Below are 18235 nucleotides of genomic sequence, written 5' to 3' on the forward strand. Positions count from 1 at the left end.
GCACTAGTGCTGACATCTGGCGTATTATTGGATACAATGTTAAACCTTATCAAAAGCATATATAATATACTTCAATATATTATGTTGCCTGTATAATAGAGGGGAATTCTCTTTCTGTATACAATAAATGTGTTCTATTATAGATATTTCAGGAATGATAGTAAATTATGAAAAGGATATGAAACTTGAATATTAAGGAAACATAATTAATTTTTGTCTTGTTATTCCGATATATTACGGTTTATACATTATATGGTAATTATTGAAAGTGTACATATACCTTTCGTTGTATTTAATTATATATTTTTTGTAAATATCATGTAATATAAATAGTACTATCTAACAGCATTTATTTCAGTAAAATTTAACCAGTTAACTGCAGAATTATTCATCAGAATTATCTGTTGAAATATTATTGATGCTATATATAGGAGATAAATACTATGAAAAGTGAATTGAGTATATGGTATATGGTATATTTATGTTCACCGGCTTCGCTAAAGTATAGCACGAGTGTAGTGTCAGTATATCGAGAGTCTTTGTGAAATTGTGGTTTTTTTTTGCAAATTCTATTACCTTTAATTTGCAGAACTTCTGTATATTTTAGATATCCAATATGTTTAAAAGAAGACTACAAGCACTCGGATATTTAGAATGGGACAAAGTTAATATAAATGGTTCGTATTTAACATCTGCATCAACAAGGAATTTTAACATATTGATATTATCACTAATAAAATCTAATATTTTCGAAATCATGTTCGTTAAACGAGTTACATCGAGAAGAATGTTTATTTTTCTCGAATATTTTAGAATTTGTCTAGTAATTGCGTAATTTTAAAATTTCACTTTGACTTTAAATTAATCTTGTTCTAATAAATAAATTCATTTCAGGATAAGTTGCAGAAATTTAAATAAGAATATTTCACATTCTTTTATGTATGTTTATGGCAGGCAAATACCTGGATTATTTTATTATTAACGTGAAAACATTATATTGTTATAGGTTATAATGACCGGTATAATTTATCCTATTAGAATAGTTATTATAATTATGTCTAACATAGAGATTTAAGATTGCATAATATATTATATTTAAATATCTTGTGATAAGAAAATATTATATTAGTTTTTAAAAAACATTTCGACGGCTGTAACCTATGATAGTCTAATTTCTCCGTCACTGAATCGTTTTTACATGTTTAATATGTAATTCTTGGTAAAGAATTTATTCATTCGGTAATTATTTTCGTTTAGATTAATTATAAGATTTTTTTACAAGATTTTATTTATTTTTTAAATATTAGTATTATTAAAATGTTGCAGATCCACAACATTTTCGTAAAGTAACATTATGGTTAGAGGAACAAAAGATACGTCAGTATAGTATACAAGATCGAAAAGAGCTACGCGATATAAAAAGTGAAAGTTGGCCTAAAACTTTTGCCAAATACTGTGAGGATGTTAAATGTCCAGTTTCAAGTAACAACATGGATCAACTTGAATGGCTAATTGGACGTGCTATTTGGTTGGAGGCAGAGAATAATAGTAAATATTTATTTATGAATGAAATCAGAGATTCAAATAGAAATTTCTTACATAATCATTAATTGTAATTTTCAGCTGAGCAGTATTCGATAAATGTAAAAGAAATGAAATTGAAAATGAAACAGGAAGCACTGGTGCCACATCTTAAGTCCACAAATCCACTTGACAACCTAGACTGTGAGTATATATAATATAGATATTTTTTACCAACTTTATATATTTGATTATTTTTAAATAATATTTTGCATTTTAGTTGTTTTGCTATTTTGTACCTTTAACAGTAATAAGAATGATAAAACATCTGTATACAAATATTATAAAGTATTTTATGAAATATATGTTATATTTCGTAGCCTTTCACCTAATTTATTAATATCTGTTACGTTGTTAAAGTATAAAGTAATTACATTTTTCAGTTTTCTATTTTATTCTTTGATGTGTTTATATGTTTTGACAAATACACAGATAAACTTCCAAATTATGCTTCATTTTGATAATTTGAAAGTTGTTAATATTAATGTTCCTACTTTTATAAACACGTTATCTTCACCGTTTCATGGCCACTAGTTGAAAGTAATGAATTTAAAAATGGGGTCTATTCTGTGGCAAAACTGCTCCGAATTCCGCAACATCCGAATCATTTGGTCACGTTAAAAGCTTGCAGTAAACTAGTACAAAGAAGATTAAATTCCGAATGCTTAAGGAATCCAAATTCCAAAATTATTCGAGGCAAACCCTTCCCTATTATGAATTGTGATCCTGGTTTTCAACTGAAGAAGACCGCAGTGGAGAATGCAGCTAAAATCCTTGCTCTTCTTTATATCCAAGATATTAGAAATCTGCAAACAAAAATTAATGAAGTGATTGTTCGTGTGCAGAGTGTCACAGCTAATCCTAAGACAGATACCAAGTTAGGAAAAGTTGGTAAATAAGGAATTATTTATTCCGCCAATAAGGCCATCTGTTATATTACTTTATGGCGTATCTCAGATATGATAAAAATATTAAACGAAATCTCGAGAAGTTTCGACAAAAATACATTATTTATTTATCTTAGATTCAAGGTTATTGTAACGTGTGGTATAGTCAAGAGATGGTAATTATTTATTAAAATAGTTACGAAAATTAGTTTCGTTTAAACATGTACTCTATACCTTCTATAGGATACTTTACAGAAAATCGAAATACTTGAATTATTTTATTACATAGCCTTATGTATATCTTTTCATCATAGTTATATTATCTAATTGGTATAAATAAAAATCAAATCAGTATGATAGGAAGGCAATCATAACAAAGAATATTACATTTTGTTGCAAAAAAATGTTAATTCACTCAGCTCAAATGTAAATTTAATTGTAGATTAGTAACAAGTGAAGTGTAAACATTTTGGTTTTATATACTTGTATAAGTGAATAGTTTACTTTATTGAGAAAAACCTAAGATTCAGGTATTTTGACAATATTTATTAAGTAGGAAATTATTATAATCTTCGAATAATTCTTAAATGTATATATATTTATAAAACTGATTAATAAAGTATTTCAATATCAATCGCTATCTTCGTGTTCTCTTTTCTGATACAGTTGATTTTCTTCTAGGATTGAGTACAATATTCAGATGTAAAGATAAAATTAAAAATATAGATAGTGAGTTGCATATTTTACATTTTATGCTAATAAATATGCAAGTATTTTATAGGATTCTTGTTAAATTAAAATCTAAATTGTCTTAAATTATTTTTAAGAATACAAATGCAAATTGTATTTGTGATGAAAGATAGAAAGTCTTTATATTCAAGAAATGCAATTGTCTTTAAATTATTAAAGCAGATAAAAATACAAATATTTGAGTAATAGAAATATTGTTTTTTATGTGTTTAAAAATCGTGCCAAATTGAATATACATTTTAACAAAAATTAAGCTCGTCTACTAAGGCACCATTCTATTGCATTTGTAACTTCATTGTCTGCAATACTTGTTGCACATCTCTATTTCACTTGTAACTTCTTTGTTTGCAAGCTTTGTAAAACAAGGATGCATTTATTGTGGTAGCATCTGTTGCGCATTCTGAGCATGCCTCTGTCAAATGACTAATACGGTTTGCAGACAAAGAAGTTACAAAGCAATAAAGTATTAGTCTATCTGACACAAAGAAATAGAGGACGTGCAAACCGCAATGAATGCACGCGACACTCATAGTCACAGAATATATTCATTTTATACATATATCAACAAGGAGAAAGTAATATTAACGAAAATAATGAGGAAGTCTTTTTTTCTAGTAGATTTAGCTGGATCTGGATGTAATAAGAAGATATAAGCAATTGGTGCAAAGTTTAAGGATGGATTTAATATAAGTAAAAGCTTATTAGCATTAGGATATATCATATTTCAATCAGAGAATTCTACAACATATGTTGATTATAAAGACAATAAGCTCACAAGATTGTTACAGGATTCTCTTGATGGTGATTCCATAATGCTAATTATTATAAGTCCATAGATGACAATTTACATGAAATAAGGAACCATAAATCAGACACTAAAGGTCTTAATATTTAGACCAATTACATAAATTAAGATAGGGGAATTAAAAATTTCCTTAGAGGAAGAAATTATGTAAAGAAGATGAAAATTACTGGACTTTAGATTTACATAATATTAAGGCACTCTTCTTTGAGGCTGCCCTTTAATATTCTTTCTAAAATCACGCATATTCGGCAGGTAATGTTGCTAATGATTATTCAGATCGCTATAAGATTAAAACAATCTTATTATAATATAAACATTGTGCAATGTTGAGTTTTGTAATTAATTAATATCATATATATATTTTACATTTGTACAAAAGGTATAACTGTTACAGTCCATATACCTATGAATTGAAATGATCTATGAATAAACCTTAAAAGTTTATCTTCTTTAAATATTGATATAGAAAGTTCAATGGTTAAGTTATACGTTAAGCTGAATTATATGGAAATTTATAGTCAATAGATTGCTTTTATCGCAAGAAAATCTCTGAAAGATATAACAATTTCTCTACATTTATGCAGCTGAAGAACGTATCTTAGAGCGATTGCAAAAGTTTGCATAGAATTAAGATTAAATTGTATGGAATTACGAGAGTCTACACCTATCTCTATTTCCAGAAGGTACAGCCTCGAGCGTTTGTTTAGCAGTATTTGCCTCTTGCATCGAAGCTTGGAGAGCTCTCGCGAGAGCTTCGTCTTCGCTCATACTGCCTTGATAACTCTTGAAGATTTCGCCATTTCTCCTATTTACTGTCATATTATTTTCTACGGCATCGAGCCGTTTTCTCCGTATCATCTCCTCCTGGCCTATACACGCGTGATCCGTTGGATGTCTGTGCTTTAAACAGAAATTCTTACCGCAATCGGAACAACGTACTTGAACTATTTCTTTAATTTTACAACCTTTTGAGGAGCATCTAGAATGAAAAAAATTTATTTAAAAATCAGTTGACTGCTTTTTACAACAGTTACAAGATTATTCAAAATCATCACCTTTGAAACAACATAAAATTTTATCTAAACAAAATTTTGTCTATTTTACCTATTAGAAAAAATTTTCTGGCTAGGTTTTCTCAAATCTGATTGACATTCGTCATCAATATGCTGCCCAACTGCAATATCTGGAGGGTCACCACGTTTTATAGGCACTGGAGCATTACAAAGTGGACATACTGGAACTTGAATATCTTTTTTATAAGCACTTGGGCAGCTATGGTTATTGTATGATATGTGTTCGGAACAAAAGATTGCAGAACATGCATCACATTTAAGAGGCAAGAAGTCCAATCGATTGCAGCTGTTCTCTGAACAATGCTCTCCTAGGTGTGGGAACTCCATCTTTTACGAAGAATATCTGCAATGAAAATTATATCATACTTTATAATATATGTAGGCTAAGAAGCGAATGGAAAACGGTGTTCTCACAGTACGAACACAAGTGATAGATCGCGTTTGAAATTAAAGTACAATATAGTCAAAATTAAAAGTACATATATATTAATTAACACGACTGCCTACAACACTCGGTATCGCGATCCGCTTACGTTTTCGTTGTAGAAAATTAAACACGATCAAACTTACCGCGCGCAACTTGTGACTTTCGGCTTTTTTTTCTTTTTTGTTCGACAATTCAATTCTTAATTCTACGTGTCGGTCCGTTTGCACCGGTTTACATACCGGCTGATCGGCGTGACGGTTACGCATTCAGACTCCGGGCTTTAGCCGTCATTGCCGACGAGCCGGTTCCCATTTTATTATTTTTGCGACGGTAAAAATTCGGCAATAATTTTCACCTTCGACTCGTCGCTGTTCGTACCGACGCACATATACATACACATACACATACATCCGCTTCCTACATGCACGCATACATTTTCAAACATGTAATTTTATAAATAAATTTCAAAAAATAACATAATATATCTGTGAAATTAAATGATGAATATAAAAGCAGCGATAATGGATGCAATTAAATAATTTAATATTGAAAATATTATTGAAGACGTTATGTTTGCATAACAAGAAAACGAGGTTGAAAAATGGTTTACAAAAAATGATAGGAAATTCCTGCATTTCGATTTATTGTTCCATAAAAAATCAACCACCTCTTGATTGGGGTTAGGTATACTTACTGTGTCGCCCTATATAAATAAATTATAACCTCTACAACTACATACACTGCCCCTAACCTTTAAACTTTAAAAAGTTAGTAAATAAAGAACTACATATATAAACAACAAGGACTGGTTAATATAATGAAATGTAAAGAAATGTATATAATAAAAATAATATAATATAATTTTGTGCAAACTCATACCTCAAGTTACGTTCGAAATAAATAGGTTACAATTCCTTTGATGTGTTTAAAGTTAATTAACGTTTTATATTTAATATACGTATATATCACAGTAAAATAAATGCCACTTTAAATAATTAAATATTTTATCACAATATTCGAAGTTTTCGGAATTGAAAGGAAAACTTATATTTCGAGAAGGAGCATAATTTTCTTAAATGTAAAATTGAGGACGTAGATACTTTCTCAAACTGACTGACTTTTCAGATTTGAAACGGATATAAAGAATCCAAACTTACGAAACGGACGGAATAATCGCGTCACTCAAAGAATAACGCGAATTAAGCATGACGTTGCTTTCAAGCGAATCGGACATGATGTCTCGATCGGTACTGATAAGATATTACAATTTATAAACAAATTTGACGACAATTCAAGTCCTCAATTGATCCAAATTAACAATCTATCGTCTTATTTCCTATATGCAACTGTCAATGTACAAATTAATTATTCTATTACCCAAAATTTTAATTCGCTTTTATATTAATTTCTCAAATATTGGAATATAAGAATATAATTTTCACGAAATTTAAAGATACAAAATTGCATACATGTAAAATACTATAAATCAAGCCTGTTCGTCGATCACGAAGTCAAAATTAAATAAATACATACATACATACATACAGTATGCAAAAATGTGTAAAATATCCAGAATAAAGTGTTCATTATAATATTTGGTAGATGAAACAGATATTTATTGAAAATCTATTTCTTTAGATATGTTCATAAAACTATAAGAATATGTAGCAGTCCGGAGTCTATTGATCATTAAACATGATCAAGGTCAAACAAATCAATAAATTAATTAACAGTCACAAACTGGCTAGCACGTGCTAGCACGATAATAAAACATTTTTAATTGTATGAGGAAATTAAAGATTTTCGAGTGCATTTAATTTCTATTGTGTATGCGAGATTTAAATTTTCGCGCAATTGGAAAATGATCGTTCGGTTCCCGCGTTCCGTGTGCTTGAAACGAGTGGACCACGGAGCGCGCTCTCAGCGATTTACAATCATAAACTTGAGTTTGCTTTGTACTTATCACTGGAGCATGGTTTTATTATGATTTTTGAGCGCCAGGTGGCCGCGTTTTTGTTGTCCGTTTGTCGAACAGTACAGGTCTCAGCGCCATTACATCGATTAATGTCATTGTATTGCGCGTCCCGCGATAACTAATTTCCCCTGAGACGGATTAAATTCGAAATAAAGGAGATTCGGCCGATATGTCGACTAAACGTAAAAATCCGGCGACGAAGAAAGGCCGCGCGAAATCAAGGAAGGTTGAATATGACGAGGAGGACATCTCGAGCGAACACGACTCGGACGTTGATGACGCTGAGACCGGCTCAAATGCCGACGGTGAGGACGCTGCCGAAGATGATCTTGCCGATGTCTCCAGTATTCCGGAATTGCCACCGCCTGAGGTGAAATTATTTTCATCGTTTTCATATACTTATTTGTCCAAGGCAGTCTGGATGTGACTGGTGTCTGAATGAGTGAGAAAGCGACATTGGCATTTCGACGCTGATAAGCCTCACAGCCATACATTCAATGAAAAAGAATTCATTTCATAAGAGGAAAGATCATAAACTGATGATTGTCCGTACCACCAGATCTTTAAAGAATTGGAAAATTGGGAAACTCATGCAAAACTGTGTGTTTAGAGTTCTTCGTCTATAACATTTTAATTTACAAAACACCAATTGTGTACACTTAACATTGCTGCATTTAGCACTGAGACTTCTGGGCAAGTGCTGTCTATCATGAAAAGATTCCTGATGTTTCATTAACATTGCAGTTAGTTTCATCAAGAAATTAGAGACGAAGCAATGTAAAGTGCAACAGTGCATAGTGTAACAATGTTAAGCGTGATAATCCAGGCTGTGAAAACAGCATTAACCGTATTTATTTGACGCCTTTATCATGAACACAATGTGACAAAAGCAGAATTTGGAAGTTTGAATGTAGATCATTGAAAATAAGATTGGTAGCCCTCAAAACATAATTGTTAATTATAAATGTTAAATGGCTGCTATTATCTTTTAATTATGGAGATAAGCATGATACAGTTTGGTAAGGGTTTCCTCTATACTACTGCTCAAAGATACCTGAACATCTGTTCATTTTCCGCAAGATGTATTTTAATTATAAAATTATAGATAAAATCAAACTACAATGATTTTATTCTTTATAATGATCATAGCTTACATATAATTGGCATTTATAATCGTTGAACTTTGTATTTTGTTATTTGACAAATTCTTTATCCTCAGATTCTTTAATTATTTTAGGGAGGATGGGGTAAGCCTGGAACATTATTAATGTGTGGTCTGACAAACTGGGACATGGCAGGACGTAAAGCTCCACCGAAAGGAGTGAAAGTTAATGTAGGGCGTAGTTTGTGGACCCCACATACTTTCAAAAATTTAAATGGCGCTAGAGTCAGATTAGTTGCTTCTGGCCCAGCTGCTTCTCATAGTATTATTGTTACTGAGGATAATAGATGCTTAGCTTTTGGTAGAAATGATAAAGGTAAATGAATGAAAGGTAAACAAAACTTATCTTATGATTAAGTATTACTATGTAAGTAAATGTGATTCGCATAAATTGAAAGTTTGCAAGATTTGTTTAGTCGTATCATTTCTGTTGGTACTGGACTAACAAATTTCTTATTTGATACTAATTTCATGAGAATATAATTTTCTACTTCTACACACACACACACACACACACACACACACACACACACACACACACACATTCTATAAATAGATTGTTTAGAAACTTTTATGACATAACTTTTGCAGGTCAGCTAGGTGTTGGTGATACGAAACGTCGGGATGAACCTACAGAAGTCACAGCATTAAAAGGTCATACAGTTATAGGAGCATCTTGCGGCCGCAATCATACTTTATTTTTAACAAGTCGCGGCATCGTATTTGCCGCTGGAGACAATAAACTAGGTCAATGCGGCGTTGGGAAATCCGATGCCTGCATTGTCTCTGCCACTAAAGTAAAGTATTCTGGGCCGCCGATAGTGAAAGTGGGTTGTGGTGCAGATTTTTCGATGATACTAGACATTAAAGGTGGTCTGCACTCATTCGGAAGCCCAGAGTACGGAGCATTGGGCCATAACACAGATGGGAAATATTTTATAACGAATACGAAGATGGCGTTTCATTTTGAGAAAGTGCCTAAGAGAATCGTTTTATACATTGAAAGAGCAAAGGATGGCCATGTTACGCCGTTAGATCGTGTTGAGATCACGGACTTCAGTTGTGGGCACCATCATACTGTTGCAATTGATAGCAAAAATCGTGCATTTTCCTGGGGATTCGGAGGTATCGGTCGTTTGGGCCACAACGAGCAACGAGATGAACTAGTGCCTCGTTTGATTAAATTCTTGGAGCCGCCTACTCGTGGTGTCAGGGCTATATATTGCGGTAGTACTTATAGCATTGCCATCAATGTGCACGGATCAGCCTTGATGTTCGGACAAACGAAACGTACCGGAGAAGCAAATATGTACCCCAAACCGATCCAGGATTTGTCTGGTTGGGAAATTAGATGCGTCGGATGTTCTCAGACTAGCGTAGTAGTCGCGGCGGATGATTCGGTTATCGCTTGGGGTGCTAGTCCTACTTTCGGTGAATTGGTAAATAATTGTATAACGAATAAATCTTTTAACAGAGAAATCTTTAGCAGACTTTTAAACTAAGCTCCTCTTCTTCAATGAATAATTACAGGGTTTCGGTGAAATGCGTAAGTCCTCGACTACCCCGATGGAAGTGAAAGCGTTGGAAGGTTTGTACATTACTGCTGTTACCTGTGGTCTCTCTCATACGCTTATGATTTGTCGAGACGAATCCGAAGAAGAGAAGACTAAAATTAACAAACTTCAAGTATATTCCGTTTAAATCGGATAATTTACATTTTAATTACTCATAAAGTAAACGCTAATCGAATTGTCACGTCGACACATTGGGAAATTTTTTCTATACTCACCCCATCGCGATCGTTATTACATTTAAGGAAACGGAGAAGAAAGAAAACCGAATTGTAACAAAAAAACATTATTACCTTTAATTAAGCCAAGTTGTTTTAAATAACTTGAAGGAAGGATTGAAAGATCTGTGAACAATTTATTAATAGACTGCGAAAAACGTCCATACAAAATATAGACTTAACTGTTACTCTCTACTTTGTACTTCCACTTTTACTTAATAATATGAAGGAAAGTTTATCATAATAGGGAACCCCATTCTGTTAGTAGCTCAGGATATAGACCAAACATATAGATAACAAAAATATATTTTGATACTTTGCTATTTTATTGAAGTACTCCCTCATTCTCTCTCACTCTCGCTTTCTCTATCTCTTTAACAAGAATGGAAATAGTTGATACGTATGAAAAAGAGTGCTGGAAACTGAGAAAAAGACACGTTATGGAATTTAACAAACACTGCCTTTACTTTTATTACTCATTTTAATGTATTTACAACACAAATAGTCTATATCATTGATTCATTACAGTAGTACCTGAATCATTAAATCTGCAGAAATCATTCTTATATTCTATGTACAGGGACATTCTAAATGCGATTATACAGAGAAGGAACGCGGATTTTATGCTTTAAATGACTGTTATTATGATAAACATATAGAGAATGTTTCATAAACTCATTTGTTTTTATGTTCGCAAGCATGAAACCTATTTTATCTAACGACGAACAAGGACAATGCTTTTTCAAAAAACCAGCATTGTTTATCATACATTTTAAACTAATAATTGTTTAACAGTTACACTCGACAAAGAAAATTTCAGCAAGGAAAAAAGATATATATTGTTAATTACTGTACCATATAGGATAATCACAAAAGAGGATCTTGTAATAAAATTAAACATGCGATTCTTTTGGACGCTATATGTTATAAAAACTCATGTATACGTATTATAATTAAGGCTATCCACGTCATTACTATCATTAGTGAATATAATCGAAATTTTATATATAATTTTATTTTAGAACTGCTAATAACGTAATATAAAAATCCATACAAATGTAACATAATGTCATATGTTTAAGACGGACTGTAATTAGATTCACTGCCACAATGTATTTGGAGTCTTTTTTGTATTGCGACGAAATGAATTTAATACTTATTCATTCCATTCTGTTCCATGTAACACTTTCATGGAATTACACTGCACCATTTCAATAATCTTGGAACAAATGTACAAGGCAAATTACAAAATAAACGAGTTTTTTAAAGAATCTTTTTCTAAAGAGTCTTTTAAATATCTATCTTTTATAGACATTTTTATTAGTTGTTAAGATGCTCCAAATAAGATAATAATCAGGCATTGCCATCTTCGTCTGATACATTGATTTTACATGAACTGCATATATCAGGAAATTCACAACTTTCTAATTTTCTAATTGGTCTCCATACGCATTTCCAACATTGTTTTTCAATACGATATAACTCTTGATGATTTTTACAAATATTACAAGGGATATTTTTTATTATAGCCTTTTGATTCAGAGTTTTAATTAATCCCTCTTTTTCTAAATGTTTTTTATCCTAGTTTAAGAATATTAATGCTTTATGTTTATATATATATATATATATATATATGATATTATATACATTGTACCAATTATTTTTATTGAAATAAAGGAACTATTTTTCAAGCATTGAAAATTATTGTAAATAATACTGACAATAAGTTTATGATCCATTTTTATAGTAGATAATGCAATTAATTGTTGATGCTTGTCTTTCTCCGTTTGAGAAATGTTGTTGCAAGTCCATTGCAATAATTTATATCCTATGAAATGTACTGGATCTGATGGATTGTATTCTAAAGTTTTAGCCACCGCCCATGATAATGGTACCATGATATTTTGTCTATTATAGGAAATTAGAGAATGGATATAAAACAATATTTCTTAATATCAAACAATTATCATTTACCTTAAGTAATCATTTTGCTGTGCTGTTAATTCATGTACTGTTTCATTTTTTGCTAAGATGTGACATCGACAAGCATATTGTTGGTAACAATCCGGTCGACTAGGAAAACTGAAACTGCTTTTAGAGCTATTTGTCCTGCAACTCTCTTGTGTTATTTCCAGACAACTACAGGTTGGTTCCAATATAGTTAAATTGCATTCACATATTAATTCCTGCAGAGGATATTAACACAACAGGTATGGTATATAGAACAACTTAAACAATTGTATTCAAACCTCCGTAATTGAAAATTTTGTTTCCATTTCGTCAAGTCCTAAATCAATTAACATTTCTTCAGTTTCTTCATCGATTCCATGTTGCTCTACTAATTGTATGACATCTTCTTCTATTCCAATGTGTTTCAAAAATTTAATTATTTTAGATGACGCAAAATTAAAGGGGGATTGCCAATTTAAAATACCAGGAACATCAATGCCACTTAAAATTAAATGGCGAAGAATAATTGGAGTTTGAAGTACTACTCCATATACGATAATATTCCAACAATTTATTTCACTTAAACCTGTAGGTCTTAAATTTAAAATCAGCCTGTCGTTAAATGTATTGAACCACATTTCTTTGAACTCCAGATTATGTGGTTCTATATGAAATTCTCTAAAATAAAGAAGTTCACAATAGCTAAGACTGATGAGGCCCAGTTTCATCGCTTTTATGATGCTGTATATGGGCATACCTAAAAATGGAGTTAAATCAATAGAATTTTTGTTTTAGTTTATGTTATAGATAGAGACACCTTTCATTCTTAATTCCTTTAAAACGCTAATACTATATAAGCCACTATAGACAGTGATCCATAATCTTTTATCACTTATTCCATTAGAAATCATTTTCAGTGTATTTGATTGCACATGAATGCATTGTTTAAGTCTGTTTGTTAATAACTTTAGTAATTTTTCTGTGCTCCATGTTCCATATATTTGAAGTCCTTTATTAGTTAGGACAACATCCAATTTAGTTGTGTGTAAAATTTCTTTTGATGATAATGTTGTACATGATTCAAAGGAAATTTCTCTACAAACAATTAATTGATTCTAAGCAAGAGATGTAGCTCACAATTTAAAAGTTGTTACAGATATAATTGAAATATTGTAACTTAGTTTACTTTTTATTATGCGGATATTTAGTAACGTTTTCATAGCTTCTGAGACGGTCGAATAACATAACTGTTTTATTTAATTAATTACATATAAATTAAATTAATTTTCAGGACACATGAAATGATTGTTTAAAATCAAATATTTTAACAGGCAACTGTTTGTGTCACACAGAGTGAGATATCACATTAGTCTATCGCAATTTAAATGGAGAAATTTGTTTTATTCATAAAGATAAATACATTAAAATAATTTTAAGTAAATAATTTTATGTATGAGATAATTATTGTTTATTTGATCACATTTTAAAAATATAATCATATAAAATGCAGAACATTAAATAAACATATTTAACGTAATATTGAAATACATTTTGTTTACATATGTAATGATATGCGTTTTACCTATTTATTGTTCAAATAAATATCAAAATCAAATCAATATCATGATAACAAAACAGATCAGAAAATATTGAAGCTATAAATGCTGCAGCACATGCAAAAGCGTTTTCTACAGGATTTAAAGATACCATATTTGTTTATGGCGTTACTGCAGTTCTATTGATGTTTATTAGTCATTAAATTATGTGCATACGCATAATATATTTACATGAATATAAATTTTGTATTACAAATACCTATAAAATTTAACTATTTAACAAAGAATTAGAAGATAGAAGCAAACTCATTGTATATGTATGTATCTATCTTTGATACATAAGGTACAAAATATTTTTTCCCATAACATACACAAAGCAATATAATGTGACATACTATTATTCACGTTTCTGTTTTCAATGATCTCACTCTTCGATATCTAGTTTTTGAATAAAGTTTAGACCATATTCAAGCTATAGTTTCTTTTACAGTTATCACTGGCAGAATTTTATATTACAATCATTTAAATCAAAGTGCAATAGCAATTTGTATGTGCTTCGTGTGGCTGAGACTCATCTGCCAATTGTATCCCTCTCTGACCTCTATGTCTTGCACCTCCCATATTACCGTTACCATACGCTGCGGATTTAAGGAGGGCATGTCGATCCCAAAGTCCAGGAGTTTGTATTATCTATAAACAATATTAATAGATAAGAATTAATAATTTGCAAAGAAAATAAATGATTATACCTTTTGTACAAGTTCTTCGAAACAACATTTGATTCCGTCTGCCGTTTTAGCGCTGCTTTCAATGTATAGGGTTTGGTGTCTTCGGGCAAATTGTAAACCTTCTTCAGTGCTTACTTCTCTGTTTGGTAAATCTATTTTATTACCCACTACCATTTTAATAATATCTGTCTTATTGCAATATGTATTCAATTCGTTAAGCCATGTTTCTAATTTCATAAAAGTAACTCTATCTGTAACATCATACACTAATATAGCGCCTTGACCGTCTCTGTAGTAACTAGGTGTTAGAGTACGAAAACGTTCTTGTCCGGCAGTGTCCTGCAATAATTTTCGAATATATTATATTCCATTAAATAAAAAATATAAATTATGATACACTGAGGTAACTAACCCAAATTGCAAGTTTCACTGTATTGCCATCAATTGTGACTTGTTTAGTTCTATAATCCATGCCAACTGTGCTTTGCATATTTTCATGAAATTCATCCTCAGTAAATCTAAGAAGTATGCTGCCAACAATAACAATAATATAAATATACTGACTCAACTTACATAGCATTAAAAAAAAGTAATTTATCGTTTTAAATAGGTACCTTGATTTTCCAACATTTGATTCTCCTATCATTAATAGCTTTAAGACTGTTAATACATCTTGATCCATTGTCGGTATTATATCACAGCACTCAGTCTAAATATATGTTACTTATTCCTTTGATAGCGTTGACACTGTTAAAAATGAAATATAAAAGTTAATGAAAAGAAATTATTAAATTTTTACGTGACGATTTTTTAAATGACGATTAAAACATAGTTTATAATTGTGAGAAAATTCAATAAGTCTATCGTAATTTGAAAATTGCTAATTATGTACTAAATAAGAAATAGGCAATAATGTGTGTGTGTGTGTGTGTGTGTGTGTGTGTGTGTGTGTGTGTGTGTGTGTGTGTGTGTGTGTGTATATATATGCCACAATTTATGTCACATGTATATACAATGTTACAAGCGTATAATTGCATAGGATTTAACATCGATTATGGTAGAAAGATCGAATAACAGAACCCAAATGTAATAAATATTGTTTACAAGACGATAAAAACTTTTTATATACAAAAAGGTTACAAGTTACAGGTTGATATTAGCATCATGAATACTTGTGGCTTTTCCTTAAATCTTGAATATCTACTTACTGTAAGTACGTCACTCGGATTTAATGAATGATATCATCCTTTTTTGCAATGCATAAATGAAAAATTCTGATGCACTGTTATCGTGATACGCTCTAGACACTAGACGATAGAAAAAGGAACGTTAAAGTAATTTGCAATATAGTTGTTGTAAAATAGTGCAGATGTCGTTTGCATTTGATTCTGGCGAATTAGGATAAAAAAATACTTGCGATAGTGTAAATAAATCTCTTTTCTTATTGTGCATCTAAAGAAGAGAACATAACACTTTGAATTGGATAAATTATCCATCTATAAGTATTCAGGATTAGGTTGCTGCGCAACAGTTAGCGAATAGAAGATTCCATTTTCAAACTGTTTGTAATTTGCCGACACTGACAGACGTAGAAGAACAGCGAATGAATAAGATTAGTCGGCAAAATTAAAAACCTGTATATCGGTGACGAAACACTAGTGTAACAAGGAAATTTGTTTATTTTCAATTTTTCGTTAATAAAAATTTCATTAACATATTGATGAGATCTTCCTGATTAAAATGAGACCAAACACGATGTAATTTGGCTCACATTTAATTATTTAATGAGAAAAAATATGCAGATATATATATATATATATATATATATATGTTACGTAGATAATTACATTTATTTTGCTTTCAATATGATTTGTCTTTAACATGTTAACCAATAGGTATTTAGTTAAATTTTCACTTTTTAGCAACGTCTACGAACAATTAATTGTCTTCAAGGTGCCAAAACGATGTTAGATCTAACAGTATATTATAGTAATAACTACAATACCTTCAATGACCCTTAAACGTTCGTTGTCGTTAACAAATAAATCTTAAAACTAACAGTATCAGCATTTGTCGTAAATCCAAGCAACTGAATTTAATTACAATGTAATTTAAATAATTATTACTAATTAATATTAATAGTGTGATTCATATTAATGATTAAATAAAATTCAATTTGGTTTTATTAAAAGTTTATAACTGTTCGCAAGCTGTTCGCAAACTGTTCCCGAAGTCTCGAAGAGAGGAAAATTTTAAATAAAAAAGTTTTGTCGTTGCATTAATGTTGTTTTATTGATACAAAGACGCTACAGATCTTTAAAGAGAAGCCACTGCCGTGTCATATTACTCGCGTCACTGTTTCAAGGGGGAACCACCTCCTCCTCAGTGGTGGAGATAAACCATAGACAGTTATCGTTATCGGACAGATTCTTGCGGACAGTTATAGACGATTCGCTTTTGAACTGCGGAATACATTTACTTTATATAGTTATTTTGTACAATAAACGGCAAAAGAAATTAACACGAATATTTGTATGATACATCGAGAAACTTAACATGTTAGGAAAAGGGAAGAATACTAGTTTTGATAAAACACAACTTGTAATTTGTCGTAGAAAAAAGGATGAAAGTTATCGTGAAATTGCATAATTATTATTACTAATTATAGCGGATACTATTAAAAGGTATAAAGAGGACTATTCCGAATTTAAGAAATAAGGAGGACAACCTCTTTTTCTTAAGCCTACTGTAAAATTAAATGTTATTGTTAGAGAGAAATTGTTTACATATTTTCAAGCTACAATGAATGGTTCATATATTTTCATAGAGTAAACAACACGATATTTAAATCACCCCCTCTTGTACAAAGCAATAAATGTAAGTAGAGATAGTGTGCTGTGTCCGAATATTAATGTGAGTAATTAAAATGACATGACAAGTCATAAACAAATCCAAAGTTTCAAGAAACCATTCGAAAGTGCGAGTCTGGGGGCAACTCACTATGCTCAAACATGGTTCAAACGAGTAAAGATACGACCATGAGCATTTCTAACCTCAACTGCGCGAATACATACATACGTTATCACTTACGAATAGATAACAGTTTTATCAAAGATGTCAACCATCAAAACACGGTCGATTCTTATGAACAGTGTCTAGTCTTGTATTTATAGTTATCCAACGATGTAAGCAACACAGACCATCCCAGTAATCAATCGATATTCATCTTAAGTCCGGGAAGTGTAACATAACCGAAAGAAGAAGAAGAAAAAAAGAAGAAGAAGAAAGAGGAGGAAAAACAAACAAACAAAAAGGAGGCAAGATAAATTACGATGCATGGGATATATCATCGGTGAGTAGTATCCGATCGCGAATCGAATCGCGAATAAATACTCACAGACGTGGAAGCGCTAGAGAAGAGCGTTCGAGCGCATCTTCGGGACGATATGTCGGGAATCTAGGATAAAGTAAGTTTTTGTTCGCTATAGTGGCAGAACGTTGAAACTCGCAGAAGAAAAAAAGATGGCCGCCGGTGGGCTGCCATGAAGGGGC

At 31.2% G+C, this 18235-nt stretch overlaps 5 protein-coding genes across 8 annotated transcripts; 2 read left to right on the top strand and 3 right to left on the bottom strand.

The window, feature by feature from the left end:
• Nucleotides 1–482: 482 nt before the first annotated feature.
• Nucleotides 483–3108, top strand: LOC126874309 (RNA transcription, translation and transport factor protein). Its single transcript, XM_050636186.1, has 4 exons — nt 483–677; nt 1327–1548; nt 1624–1725; nt 2116–3108. Exons 1-4 carry the CDS (start codon nt 617–619, stop codon nt 2478–2480), a joined length of 750 nt encoding a protein of 249 aa, XP_050492143.1. The 5' UTR covers nt 483–616; the 3' UTR covers nt 2481–3108.
• A 767-nt stretch (nt 3109–3875) lies between these two features.
• On the bottom strand, nt 3876–6831 carry LOC126874313 (AN1-type zinc finger protein 2A). 2 transcript variants are annotated; one of them, XM_050636192.1, is made up of 3 exons: nt 6681–6831; nt 5128–5439; nt 3876–5002 (listed from the first exon to the last, which is right to left on the bottom strand). In XM_050636192.1, the coding sequence occupies exons 2-3, from the start codon at nt 5421–5423 to the stop codon at nt 4672–4674; spliced, it is 627 nt and encodes a 208-aa protein (XP_050492149.1). In that variant the 5' UTR covers nt 5424–5439; nt 6681–6831; the 3' UTR covers nt 3876–4671. The 2 variants fall into 2 exon arrangements, with proteins under 2 accessions (XP_050492149.1, XP_050492148.1); XM_050636191.1 differs by having other exon boundaries at nt 6403–6785.
• Nucleotides 6832–7470: 639 nt separating this feature from the next.
• LOC126874303 (protein RCC2 homolog) lies at nt 7471–11720 on the top strand. 2 transcript variants are annotated; one of them, XM_050636175.1, is made up of 4 exons: nt 7471–7868; nt 8736–8976; nt 9252–10099; nt 10191–11720. In XM_050636175.1, the coding sequence occupies exons 1-4, from the start codon at nt 7668–7670 to the stop codon at nt 10359–10361; spliced, it is 1461 nt and encodes a 486-aa protein (XP_050492132.1). In that variant the 5' UTR covers nt 7471–7667; the 3' UTR covers nt 10362–11720. The 2 variants fall into 2 exon arrangements, with proteins under 2 accessions (XP_050492132.1, XP_050492133.1); XM_050636176.1 differs by having other exon boundaries at nt 7725–7868; nt 8718–8976.
• A 71-nt stretch (nt 11721–11791) lies between these two features.
• LOC126874308 (uncharacterized) lies at nt 11792–13513 on the bottom strand. The gene is made up of 5 exons (XM_050636185.1): nt 13217–13513; nt 12699–13156; nt 12424–12635; nt 12171–12357; nt 11792–12030 (listed from the first exon to the last, which is right to left on the bottom strand). Exons 1-5 carry the CDS (start codon nt 13308–13310, stop codon nt 11803–11805), a joined length of 1179 nt encoding a protein of 392 aa, XP_050492142.1. The 5' UTR covers nt 13311–13513; the 3' UTR covers nt 11792–11802.
• Nucleotides 13514–13628: 115 nt separating this feature from the next.
• LOC126874312 (ras-related protein Rab-18-like) lies at nt 13629–18218 on the bottom strand. Of its 2 annotated transcripts, none has more exons than XM_050636189.1 (5): nt 18081–18218; nt 15298–15430; nt 15096–15213; nt 14705–15022; nt 13629–14645 (listed from the first exon to the last, which is right to left on the bottom strand). In XM_050636189.1, exons 2-5 carry the CDS (start codon nt 15363–15365, stop codon nt 14478–14480), a joined length of 672 nt encoding a protein of 223 aa, XP_050492146.1. In that variant the 5' UTR covers nt 15366–15430; nt 18081–18218; the 3' UTR covers nt 13629–14477. The 2 variants fall into 2 exon arrangements, with proteins under 2 accessions (XP_050492146.1, XP_050492145.1); XM_050636188.1 differs by lacking the exon at nt 18081–18218 and adding an exon at nt 15892–16053.
• Nucleotides 18219–18235: the final 17 nt, after the last annotated feature.

This window comes from Bombus huntii, chromosome 16 (assembly GCF_024542735.1).
Source record: "Bombus huntii isolate Logan2020A chromosome 16, iyBomHunt1.1, whole genome shotgun sequence".
In the NCBI taxonomy this organism is placed as follows: Eukaryota; Metazoa; Arthropoda; class Insecta; order Hymenoptera; family Apidae; genus Bombus; species Bombus huntii.